General features: G+C 37.4%; 1 protein-coding gene across 2 annotated transcripts; it reads right to left on the bottom strand.

Annotated features, from left to right (window-relative positions):
• Positions 1-6,802: 6,802 nt before the first annotated feature.
• Positions 6,803-12,987, bottom strand: LOC129722673 (transmembrane protein 53-A-like). Of its 2 annotated transcripts, none has more exons than XM_055676318.1 (6): positions 12,794-12,987; positions 8,266-8,375; positions 8,041-8,206; positions 7,717-7,985; positions 7,474-7,651; positions 6,803-7,418 (listed from the first exon to the last, which is right to left on the bottom strand). In XM_055676318.1, exons 2-6 carry the CDS (start codon positions 8,367-8,369, stop codon positions 7,278-7,280), a joined length of 858 nt encoding a protein of 285 aa, XP_055532293.1. In that variant the 5' UTR covers positions 8,370-8,375; positions 12,794-12,987; the 3' UTR covers positions 6,803-7,277. The 2 variants fall into 2 exon arrangements, with proteins under 2 accessions (XP_055532293.1, XP_055532292.1); XM_055676317.1 differs by lacking the exon at positions 12,794-12,987 and adding an exon at positions 11,314-11,721.
• Positions 12,988-13,342: the final 355 nt, after the last annotated feature.

Consider the following 13,342-nt stretch of genomic DNA (forward strand, 5'->3'; position numbering starts at 1 on the left):
CTAGACGGCTCACGTGTTGTCAAAAAGAGTCAACTTTTCATTGAATGCATTTACTAGTGCCCACTATCGCTCAGAGACTGCATTTCGCTAAAGTGCCAGACTGCATCAGCCGCTATCGATGCTGAGATCCGCTGCAACTAGTTCGCTATCCATAGCCATGCCACAGTGGTGGCCGCTATACGCTGCCAATGGTTTCCACTGTCCCTGCATCAGCTGGCCCAGCTGCAATCGTTGCTGGAATCCGCTGCAAATAGTGCGCTATCCATTGGTACGCCACAGCTGTGGCCGCTTTCCGCCATCGCTGGTATCCACTGCACTGCTAGTGCTGCTGCTAAGGACGACTGCTGTTGTCGCTGTCTAGAACTATTATGAGCGGCTTCGGCTGTAACAGGCTGCTATATAGGCCAAATAGCATGTTTTCAATTGCAAGGTATATGATTCTGTCGACCGTGCTTGGGAAGCTATCATATAACGACCAATCAGAGGTCGAATTTTTCGTTTTGATAAGGCTTGACTATTTTCAATAGTACAATAGTGTGAATAATAAAATTACAATTATCTTCTTTTGAGAAGAATCTTAGAAGATTTTCCAATCTATTACTGCAAAAACGAAGGAAATCCATCGGATACTAACCGATTTATTAGCATTTGAAATTGGACATATTTTTCACTGTTTTTCGGTTTCAGATTTTCATTTCACATCCCTATGTAGCCGAACTTCCTGAGAGAAGTATTCTACTTCAAAATTCTCTGTTTATTGTAGCCTTAGTGCTTTCTCAGCTTCCAATTGTACAAATAAATGCAATGGTAGCAGACTTAGCATAGCATCTAATACTTCTGAAGGCGTACTTCGAATCGCTCCCGCGATGGAAATCGTAAATGGAAGTTCGCAACTTTTCTGAGCATATTTAACATTTGGCATTGGTCACTATACTAGGGACCAGTGAAACATAGGTGGCCATGATGAAGCATAAATTTCTAATGACTAGAGAAGAGACGAAGGACCAAGAAGAAATGATAAGAAAGTCGCTTACTCATTTTGCGCCGACAAACCGATTATCGATATAGTGCCTCTATTGGAATTTCTGCTAAACATAATTTTTGCTGATCATTCCCCTATCATTCTAGTGTTTTAGCCGCTTGACTACATTCGCCGATTTATGTGCCTGGTACACTTCTTGGTTCATGCGTCTGCGCCAAACTCCATTATTCAGTTTGCCAGGATTGACCGCAAGATTCTGTGTTCAGAAACACCAAGAGCTCGTCTGTCAGTAACAGATTGTGAGTCTACGAGTTGGATTCTCGAAGTTTATCGAGGATTTGTCGCAAGGTAAACATTGGATCCATGGTGGAGTGCCCCCCTCGAAAACCACATTGGTATTCGCCAACAAAGGTTTACTGCAACGGTTTCAGTCGATGGAACAGGATGCGGGGGCGAATTATTTACACGGTATTGAAAAGAGTTATGCCCCGATAGTTACTACAGTCTAGATGGTAGCCTTTTTTGTAGAGTGGGCATATGAACTCTCCAACCAGTCCAAGGGCAATTCTTCAGCAGCCCACACTTTCAGCACGATTCGATGAATGGCACGATACAGCTGTTCGCTACCGACTTTGCAAAACTCGGCGGGAATGCCGTCTTTTCTAGATGCCACCCACAACCGCTGGATGTTCAAACGTATCTTCTTGGTTGTCCTTAATTTCAATACGTTAGACAACCGGGTGCGGTTCATGGATACTATGAGATAGTGATCCGAGTCAACGTTTGGTCCTCTGAACGATCTTACGTACGTCTAAAAAGTGCCAACCATCTATCAGAACATGGTCGGTCTGAAAGCAGATAGCCATGTCTCTGGCAAGCCTCAGGCCATTATCGTTCGTAATAGAATAGAAGCTTCCTCTACCAATTAAAGGGCGGAAGAAATCTTCCTGTTCGACCTGCGCATTTGCATCTCCGATGACGATCTGGATATCATGTCCTAGGCACTCACTGTACGTATCCTCAAGGAGTTCATAGAACTCATCCTTCTCGTCAACGGGTTCATCATTAATCGGTGTGTACACATTGATTAGGCTGTAATTGTGGAATTTGCCCTTAATCCTCAAAACGCATATACAGTCACTGATCGACCTCCATCTAATTAAAAGCTTCATCTGTTTCCCAATTAGCACGAAACCGAAGAAAACTAAAAAAATGTACCTTTAGTGACTGTACAATCTGTGAAGGGAGCATTTCACTCAAATTCATTTGGAAATTTAATCGACGTATGTAAACTGAAGTAAATACATACACTACCCGTCATAAGTTTGGAATCGCTTTTCTGAGTATTGCAACACCCAGTTTGAATATTGCAACACCTCCCAAGAAGTTTAGCATCACCTGGAATAGGCGTATATCTCGTGTTTTTAACAACCTAGAAAGTTGCGGTTTTCAGCAAACTTGTTCAGAAGGTCGAAGGCTACTGTATGGTGGCCAATTCAGTGTGAAATTTTACCGCTATATGACGCTAGTGGGCACACAATTTGTCGTATTTTGAACTTAACTAATCTCACGATTCCGACCTGCTAGAAAGTTGCGGTGTTCAGCAAACTTGTTCAGGATGCTAAAGGCCTCTACGTGGTAGACAATTTAGTACTTAATTACCCCACTATGCGGCGCTGGGGTACAAGTGGTTCTTCGTATTCAAACTTCAACTTATCACGCGAATATTACTACCCAGAAAGTTGCGGTCTTCAGCTAGTGCCACCAGTTCTAGTCAAGCACGTCGAAACACAGTATAACGTCGCTTATGTGTTCCGAATTATTGCATTGAGGCTATTTTTATTACAATTCAGTGTCAACACAAATCAAAACCACCCAGTGTCCTAATTGAAATACGACTTCGACAACTTCGGCAACCACCAAGGCGAGTGTTTTTGACTTCGTGTATACATTTCGGGAGTCTGCTCGTTGGATGGTGCTTACACGCGCTTTCTCGAACACACCATGTACTGAAGTCAGAACCATTCGGCTTGCATGTAAACCGACGGCGTTGCGTGTTCGGTATTCAGCTTGCAGCGGAAAGTAATACGAAATGCCCCCTGCGATGTTCAAATCCTTCAATATCGGATTAGAGGCAAGTCTACTGCAACTGTTTGCAGCCGAGGAAATCAGTTTAGTCCCAATATCGTTAATTTTCCCGACTGTAAAACGGGTTGTTTATGTTCCTGATCAAACTGTCAACATACCAACACAGTCGCATGCTATATGTCATAATCTCTCCAAAAGAAAGCACTTTAGAATAAACACACACAAGCTTACGTATTGTGTGTGGTGATCAAATTGTCAACATTCCAGTTAGTTTCACTTTGTCATGTGTAAACAATCAATGTAAATGATGTGATTATTGAGCTGAACTAAGTTCGAAACACTCAAAACTACATGCACACTAGCGCTGCGTTGCGGCTGAATTCCGCATATACTGACCGCCAATTACAAGCCCTCGACTTCTTGAGTAACTTTGCTGAAAATCGCAACTGGGATTATTGAGCTAAATAGCGTTCAAAACACTCAAAACTTCATGCACACAAGCGCTGCGCTGTGGCTGAATTCCGAGCTTTACTCTTCTCTAATCACAAGCACTTGACCTCCTGAGCAACTTCGCTGAAGACCACAACTCTCTAGGTTTCCAGAATCAAGAGATAGAGTTTCATTAATCTGTCCATATCAAGTGATGCTAAACTTTTCGGGGTGTTGCAATATTCAAACTGGGTGTTGCAATACTCAGTAAAGCGATTCCAAACTTATGACGGGTAGTGTATACTGAACTACTATCAAATTTGCTTTAAAACCGATAACTATAGCCAACTTGTCAATCAATCTAAGGAGTCTTTTAACTTTTTTACTTTTAATTCTGTTTTTTTTTTTCTCTCTGTGTTGTTAGGGAGTATGCCTATGCATATCATGAGGGAATAATTGTCGAATCATATGCATTATGGCTTCGACCATATTTTAAATGAAATATTGATCTTTGGAAAACTGAACATATTTTGCACCGATTTTTTGCGAGAATCCAAACAGCTGTTTTCCGAACCCCAACAACATGGATTCGAAGAAAACACTGACGTTTTGTTGTGGATCATCGTTTTTAACATTAATCAAACATAAAATCCTAGCCTTTTTTAGATTTCAACTAGGTATATGCATTAGGGTGGGGAAAAGTGATCGATTTTCCAGAACCAAATTTTTTTGGTTCCTTTTGGGGCCCCAAACAACCCTAAACTTACCGGAAGTCGATTGGTTTTGTCTCAGCTTGGCGCATTTCATTTCAAATTTGTATGAAAATTTATATGAGAAAACCTACTTTTTTGCATTTACCTTTCTAGAGAGCTCAATAATGCTCTAATAATGCACTACATTATGTTAAAGTATTGTGTTTTAGATGCCTAACAACTTTACAGAAGGCACTGACGAGCTAGGATGTCCCCAAAAAGAGCAATAGCTGTTCAAAGTTGAGTATGTCGATTTAAATGCAGAAAATCTTGTTTTCTGCCAACATTACCAATGTACCGGCGTCAATAGGATTCTTATCAGAAATAACCTGTCGTTACGAGTTTGTACACTCAGCTGGATCAAGCAAACAAATTTAGGTCAATATTCTAGGCGTAGAAAGAATCTACAACGTGTTTCAGACAGAGTAGGCAGTGACTTTGCCCTCGTATCCAAGTGAGTTTTAAAACTTGCTTGCACATTTATTTTCGGTTTGCACGTAAACCCTACTAACAGTGCATTACACTTGAGTTGGATTTGAGTTTTAATCCTGCATAACAACAATTGCATAAAAATCGAAATGCGATGAAATTCGCGCCGCGTCTGCTGCAACAGTTTGTTGCATTGTCGTTTGAAAGCATAAATTCGATCTAAAAACAAAACTCATCGCGTTACATCATCGCCTGCATTGCTGGATACATCGTGCACAGCATGCATTGCACGCATTTAAACTTAATCGATCAGAGTGTGCGGTGCAAAAAAACTCAAACTATCGAGAGGAAGCAGATTCAAGTTGGATTCAAATCTGGAAAAGTGTTACTCAGTTCAACTTCGCACGAGTTCATGCCATCACTGGTTTCAGAGGTTACTTCTGATGGAAATCTGACTGACACCGGTACACTGGCAGTGTTGGCAGAAAAAATGATTTGCAACATAAATTTCAACATACTCAATTTGAACAGCTCTAGTATTTTTTTAGGACATCCTAGCTCTTTAGTGTCTTCGGCCAAGTTGTTAGGCATCAAAAAACCTACCATTTGATGTTATGAAACTTATGGTTTGATACATTTTGAGCTCTTTAGAATGGAAAATGCATAAAAGTTGGTTTTTCCATACAAATCTCCGTATAAATTTGAAATGCAATGCGCCAAGCGGAGACAGGAGGTTCTGGCTTTCTGCTATCAAGTTTCGTTTTTTCCATATAACGATTCCCCACCCTAATATGCATAGTGGTGATGATTCTACAGTTTTCATTTGATTTTTATTGCTTAGAAAACGTTAATATAAGTTAGAAACATAAGATACATTAACGAGTTACAAATCAATGAAGAGATAAGAAATGAATTAAATGCAAGAAATTTCAATAAAAACCTTTTCGACTTTTCTTATTTGTATGAAAACCGAATGAAAAAACGGGCAAATAAAAAAGGGATTACAAAATTTACACTGGTGTAGTATTTATTACGTTATTTTTAGCTTGAAGAATACAAACCACGGTCCCGTAATACTTTCTTGAAGTCTAGATTATGTACATATTCCAAGTAGCCTTCAATTCATTTAAGCTACCTGACTTGATATTTGTTCAGTTTCAAGAAAAAAGTTTCGAAGGGAATTTTTCAATAAATTGGTCATATAATATATAGATTCTAATGTATTTAAGTCAGAATAATACGTTCGTCATTTGCAGCAAACTATTATATCTGAACAAAAACTCACGATTCATCATGGGCTAACTTAAATGTGATAGTTACAGTAATTTACACAGGAAGGACTTCTTTGTAAACTCGGTTGATGTGCTTGCAAACAGAAAGTTTTCCGCTATGGACCAGGAAATGCCTATGAATCTTGCTACAAGATATGGACTGCGTTATCGCTAATTAGTTTGAAAGCAATTCAAAATTATCGCAGAGAAAAAAAAACATTTCAAATACAATTTTTAATTATGCTTCATAACCGTGGTTTTGAGGGTTAATTTAATAGTTTTCACTCGAAAAGTGTTTAAAAAGTTTCCAACCCAACTGATCCAAACTTTGTTTCAAATGAAAAATGAATCTATCCACCAACTGCTCTGAGTATTTGCGTTACATTACATTATAAGCACTGTGGTCTAGATAGTCTGGAAAACCACAAAATTAACGATTTTTATGTTGGATCACAAAACGGATACGACTAGAAAACAGTTATGCTAGCACCCGACTGTGTGAAAAATTGTGGAAGGCTTTTTCGGAGGCGTTGTTGTAAAAACAAACAACTTTAATAGGAAGTGTGGCAACTTTATACAGAATAGATTTTAATAAACTAATTTGAAATAACAGAATCTACTTTTTTATCACATGTTTAAAACTTAAGTCGCTTCCCAAAATCCAATTCACCAAACCAGTAATAAACCTATAAAAACTATTTTTAAACTATTAGTATTGGTTGTCAAACGGCATTTCCCGCCAGAACCGTTTCTGAACAAAAACTAACTTTAAAAAGCTAGACTAGTTAAGACGGGGAGACGGATTGAGAAAATCTTACGTTCGTTGCAAAAATTAATTGAACAAATACAAGTCAATCTGATCTAAGATATATTTCTAATAACATCCGAGCTACCACATTTTGTCACTATATCTTCAAAACATGTGTGTGTATTAGTGTGAATTTAAACTTTATTCTGTAGATTCACGACTGTTTTTGTTTTTATTTATTATTTTTTCAATACTTCTGGAGCTGCGTAACAAATAACAGAACAAAGGTTTAAACCAAATATAATTAAATGTTTAAAAAGAAGAATAATACTAGCATGATATGGATTAACTTTTTGGCATGTCCACATCGAGAGTGGATGATTGTCGAAACACAAACTGGGTCGGGTTTGCAACTATTATTGAAATATAAAACAGGGTTTTCTGAGGATTTTTTCAAGTAAATAACACGTACTGGTAGACTATAGAATTGATTTAAAAAAGATTTATGTGTTATGGTTTATGACATATTTGTTTTTTTCCGTTTGCTTTTAAGTATCACAGAGCATTTTTATCCAAGATTAAAGTTTCGCTCGCAAGGCCTGTTTATGCCCACCCAGTTCTAATTGCCGCAAATGCGAAAACAGTAGTTCAGTGTACTCTTCGGTGTGTCTACGGAAGTGACCCACGTGAGGTGACCGGTCCCAGCATTTAAAAGTGCACTGTAACAGAAAAATGAAGAATTGAACGTTCAAAACGTAACACCCGTTGCATTACCTTTACTCCATTAGACTCCCAGCTGTCTTTTACTCTGGTATTGGCCTCCTCCGTTCCAACGGGATCGGTTTTCGAAACAAAGAAAATAGCCGGACATCTCAGGAGATTTGTGTGAAACATTTGACTCGAGCGAATGTAATGTGATGTGGCTGGTTCATGAAATGCCTTCATGTGGTATCTGAAAAGGTAAAGCATTCAGAACTTCAACGTTTTACTCGTTTGATGACATTTTCATTATCTCACATCATATATTTTTTCAACGCATTACGTAGCGTCGGATTTCTTGGAAACAACGCCCGCGGGACTCCTTCAGGAATTTCTGTTATGTCTGCGGCACTATCCCAAATTTGCCCCTTGACGCGATCCAATACAATCTGATAGTTCTGTAGATCTCGAACGATGTGAACCAAACATTCACCCCAAAGATATCCACCCACTGAAAATCCATGAAAAACTAGTCCATTTCTAAACTCGTTGTTCTTCAAAAACTTTACGATATCCGCAGCAACTAGCTGAAAAATAGATTGGGCATTATTTCTGTGCTGTAATTGAACCTGAGATACAAACCTGAGAGCCTTTGACCGGCCACATCAGCTGCCATGGGGTCAGCTGTGTCACTACAACCTCAAACCCTTGATCAGTGTAGAGGCTTGCGTATTTGGCCAAATGCTTCTGTTTAGCATTGAGCCATGCAAACATTAGCACAGTTGGTTTGTCAAAGCCATCCTTCAATCTAAAGAAAATATTTGTTCAATATACTTATATAAATATCTTTTAAAAGGTATCGTTTACTGGAGGGTTTTCGGGTCCTTGTCGACGTTTCTCTTCTGCTTCGAATACAGTTGCAGACTCCGGGAGATTTCCTGTACTGTGAAGTCTCGATTCGGTATTGTCATGTTGACCTAAGGAAAGATATTTGTCATTAATCCCAAGTAAAGTAAATGATTCATCGTTAGAATTTATTGGCATCGTCTCTTTTTACATATCAATGCGTTCAAGTATAACTACTGCAGAGCTTCGTAGCCGCAAGGTTACAGATTCCGCTTTGACAAGCAGGTGGTCGTGGGTTCGAATCTTAGTAGAATCAGGCCATTTGGTTGTCAAAGGACTTTAACATGGGTTTATTCTCAGGCTCTCCACTACATGGCCCTGCCTTCAAGCTGAATTCTATAGTATCCCTGCTGATATTCATCCTTACAAAAATAAGTCCCTCTTATAATAAAACTGTTTTGAGACTCAGAATGTGAGTAACGTATAATAGTTCTCTTCAGGAAATTTGTGATTATGGCACGATCTTGGCTGGAGGGACGAGACCTCCTTCCTCTGGACAAAAAGTTATACTTATAATAAAAATGACCAGAGGTAAAGCATTATGTGTCTCTCAGGGAATTGTAATTGTGACGCGGTGTTGGTAGGAGGAATGAGGTTTCGATAAGACTCCTTCCTCTTGACAAAATAAGTCCTTCCTATAATAAAACTGATCTTAGGAATTTGTATCCTCTCCAGGGAATTGTAATTGGCGATATTGGCACGACGAACGAGGTTTCGATAAGACTCCTTCCTCTTGACATAATAAGTCCCTCTTAGAATAAACCTGGCCAGAGAGGAACGTTAGGTGAAGTCTCACTACAGGGAATTATAATTTGCGATATTGGTAGGATAGAAAGACGCTCTGTATTGTAGAGCAGTTAGCTTGGAACGGAAGGGCAAAATCTTACACATAAGCACAGATAAAAATGAAAAGCGTATCATTTCACTTCAATTCTGATACTGGCCAATAATATGAAGCACGGAATACAGAAAACACCTGGGCAATATCACAATAGATCAAATGTCTCTGGTCGCAGTGATGAGTCCACACAGAGAAAACAAAGTATAATTACAGACATCTTATGTATACTTTTGCTTTCTCTTTACAACTCTATGAACATTACTTCCAATAAGAGTAATAAGTTTTAGTACATCTGCCATTTTACATTGAAACTTATTATTGCATTATCCACGGAAAAAATGGGTTTAAAATTAGAATTTATTTTCAACTTGAGAAGTAGCTCTAGCTGCCGCTATCTCTATATTATCTCATAGATAAGCTTCTTGTACCTTTTCATGCTTACCGTCTAGTCAATGGCACGTGTAGCTTGGCTGAAGCGACCATGCTTCACATTTAACCAGAAATTAAGATACTGGTGTTAATCTGGAGATTATAAAGTTGGCAATCATAAGATAAAAAATGTAATTGTAACAGCATGGTAAGAAATATAAATAAACGGAAAACCAGTTTTTGAATGACTGATCACTAAATAATTATTCTTACGGCCATTTAAGTCTTTTTTAATAAACGTGTGACGTCATACTCATTTTTCACACATTAATTTTCAACATAACGTTCGACCGAATAATCGATAGTGTCTAACTAGGATAAAATAGACATCAAGCAAATCAGTTTAGCAGACGTGCAACTAATATTTGATGGGTGATGTGTAGAAAAATGGGACACTTTTAATTAAAATTTTCGAGGAATTGGCGAAATTCACAAAAAAAATGCTTATAAAATAAACAAACAATATTCATTCGTCTATTTTGAAAATTATCAGTGACAATGGATGAGGAGCGCCAAAAATGTGTTTTGGTTGGCGTTATTTTAATATTGCAAGGCATAGAACTTCACGCGATATAGAGACTCCTAATGTAGGGTATATCTTCCTTTATCTGGAAGTATTCCCGCAAATACTGCTTATGATGGCTTTTGTCTTAAGTCAGTGAGTCGATAGCAAATCTACAGCAGTCAACAAATGACAGAATCATCGTGTCCCGCTTTGGATTTCTAAGAGCATGTCGAAAATATTAAGCTTATACTCCGTTGATTATAACAAAGGTCATTGAGCAGCGAAACCAGGTCGTTCCAGTTTATAGGACAGTAAAAAAAATCCCAAGGCTTCACTTTGCTTATCATTTTCGAATGGATTATTTGGTCGTTGTCAACGATAGATTTGTTGCAAGTCTGTTGCTTGCATTCATATGCCTAAGTAGGAATAAATCTCTAATGAAAAATTTCATTGAATGAATAGGTTTTAGTGCATAAATATGTTTCAATAAATGATTTTGAAATGTGATTTTGAGATTTCATTTTATAATAATATATTCTACACATATATTCGAATCTGTGTAAAAAGTAAAATAATAATTTTTGAACGTTTGTTTTATTTCCCGGTGCAATAAAACAAGATGCATTTTTTTACTTGACCTGATAAGGTAAATTAAAACAATTCGATTCGGCACAAAATGATCGATGATCTTACGAGCAACATACAACGTCTTCTCATAGCATAGGTAACATTATTAATGATGTACATACGTTGCGTTTGTGCAATAGCTTGGAGTGGTTTCCTTCCACTCCTTTTCTCCAATAGCTAGTTGTTTGTATCCCGGAATCGACAATTGTATCAGAACATAAAAGCAACTAGCGGGATAAGAATGCTCGAATGAACAATTGCTATAGTGTTGAGGTTTGAACTTTGAATATTCAACGATGGAATTACGTACACGATGATGCATGTATGCTGTTTGGCATACTTCTCAGTGCAACTGCAATAATCACACACTAACGCATACCCAGCGTAACGAACCCGTACAAAGTCCACTGAAAATTTATATGATAAATCAATCAACGTTTGTTGCCGCGAATCGAGTGGGATGGAGTACATGCATAACTTGATAAGACTGTAGTATAGCATAGGCTACAATTTCGTACACGATTTGCGATGATTGGGACTCAAAAATTTGCCGTAAAATATTGTTCATTTGCAAATGTATTAAAATATAACCTTGAAGAAAGCTTACATTTTGATTTGAGAGGGTTGCCGCACTTAGTAGAGATTGGTTTTTCAGTGGCGCGTGGCGTTTATTTGCAGTAGCCAGAACACTAAACTGTGCTGTTGATCCAATTTGCTGATCCAACGATGATAGACAAAGCTTCTTGAAACTGGAAGTAATATTCTGGTTTGCATTTTTTGCTGCAGCATTAGCAACCAGTCGTACTGTGAGAAATGCCATATCACTATTTGCAATTATGGCTTTTGTTATACACTTGGTACGTTATATGAAAATTATTACAACTGCAAATAAACGGGCTCCTGCAGCAGATACCAGGATTACAACTTATATTCTATAATATCAACACACAGCACCGTTTCGAGACTCATCAGATATCCAGAATGTTGCTCGAAAGAGTGAAAAGTAGAAACTGAATGTATGAGGAAGAAAAGTGAATGAATTTAGTGAAACATTACATTTGACCACACCACTACTAAAACATATACACTCACTCTTTTTATGTGCGGTGAATTCGTACTACATGAAACCAACACTGTTCAGTTTGTTTTTAGTACGAATGGTTTGTAAAAATTACGTTGCTTCGTGATACTTCGACCTGGGTCAACTATCTGGCTTAGATAGAAATATCATTTTATAATATATATTCTTCATTCAAAACATTTAAGTAAGATTTACTGGGCGAAAAATGCAAATACAAATTTCAAGACATTGAAGCTTTTGTAACTATTATTTTTTTTTTTCAAGAAATTGTTTCTGTACTTGTAAATACTTGTAAATACTTTAACTAGCAATGCCATTTTCGTAAATTCCCTATCAAGCTATCATGATCCTAAAGTATTAATTCATATCATACAATGGCATCTCCATTAAAGCCAAAGAAATATGCCAATTTTATTTTTAAAATCAAAAATAATGAAATGAAATGGCAATTCTAAAGGTTGCCTGATTACTCTTATCGAATTAAAAAAAGGCGGATAAAAAAATATTAGGTGTACACCACCACTTCTACTTATAATAAGTGTACTACACCAGTATTCCACGGTACCTTTGTCCGAAACCCCTGTTCGCCTATCTGGAATATCTCTTTTTAATGTTATTTGCACTTTTGATATAAGAGATGATATATAAAGTGTTGCATCCATTTTGATGAAATTTTGTAAATGAAATAAAATAAGTATAATATTTATAATTTAATTACAACCGCCCAACAACCACTATCACTACGCGTAAAGTCACATAAGCTTCATCTCGTATACTTTTTGATGTGGATCGTGTACAGCTGGACGAAATTGCAATTCCAGATAGGCGATATATGTGAGCTGTCCAACACCAGTCAACGTCAGAAAATTTATTTTGCGATTATATTCTTAGCTCTTCATTTAAATATACCTATTCATGATCTTTGTTTGAAATATCCATGAATATGAACACTGCCACTTGAAACAAATGTATAACAACACATGTATATATTTTTGTTGTAAATTACCTAACGCATTGATTTTTCCATGCGGTTTAGCAGTGGAGTGAAATGGAACTGTCCAATGTTGTACAAAGCGGCTAAGGGTAAATTGTCAATATTCATAATCAACACTTGAACGATTATAGCAGGAATCATTCAAGATAACTGATATTCCTATTTATAATCCCAAAAAGTAATTCAAACTGCAACCTGTTCGTATCATCATCTGGAACGGACTAAGTCCTAATAGATACACATGGATGCGAGTGTGCGATATAAGGATATTTAAAACTATTGTATTGTAACTAATACACACAAAAGTTAGAAGTTGACCTGATGCCAATTGAATATATGTAAATTAGAGTCGGTACTCGAATTTAACGTTCTCGATAGAAGAAAATTACCAAGAACATTCAACACTCTACCAAGTTTTATCTAAATAAGAACGTCCACTTATTTATTTATTTATTTTTTTGATTCGTCAAATAATTACATCTATATTCACAACGCTGCTCAAGCCCCATTAACTTGTTTCATTTCAACTTGAACTGTTATCGCTTCGCTAACTGTCAACCA

Source organism: Wyeomyia smithii, chromosome 2 (genome assembly GCF_029784165.1).
Source record: "Wyeomyia smithii strain HCP4-BCI-WySm-NY-G18 chromosome 2, ASM2978416v1, whole genome shotgun sequence".
NCBI classification, from domain to species: domain Eukaryota; kingdom Metazoa; phylum Arthropoda; class Insecta; order Diptera; family Culicidae; genus Wyeomyia; species Wyeomyia smithii.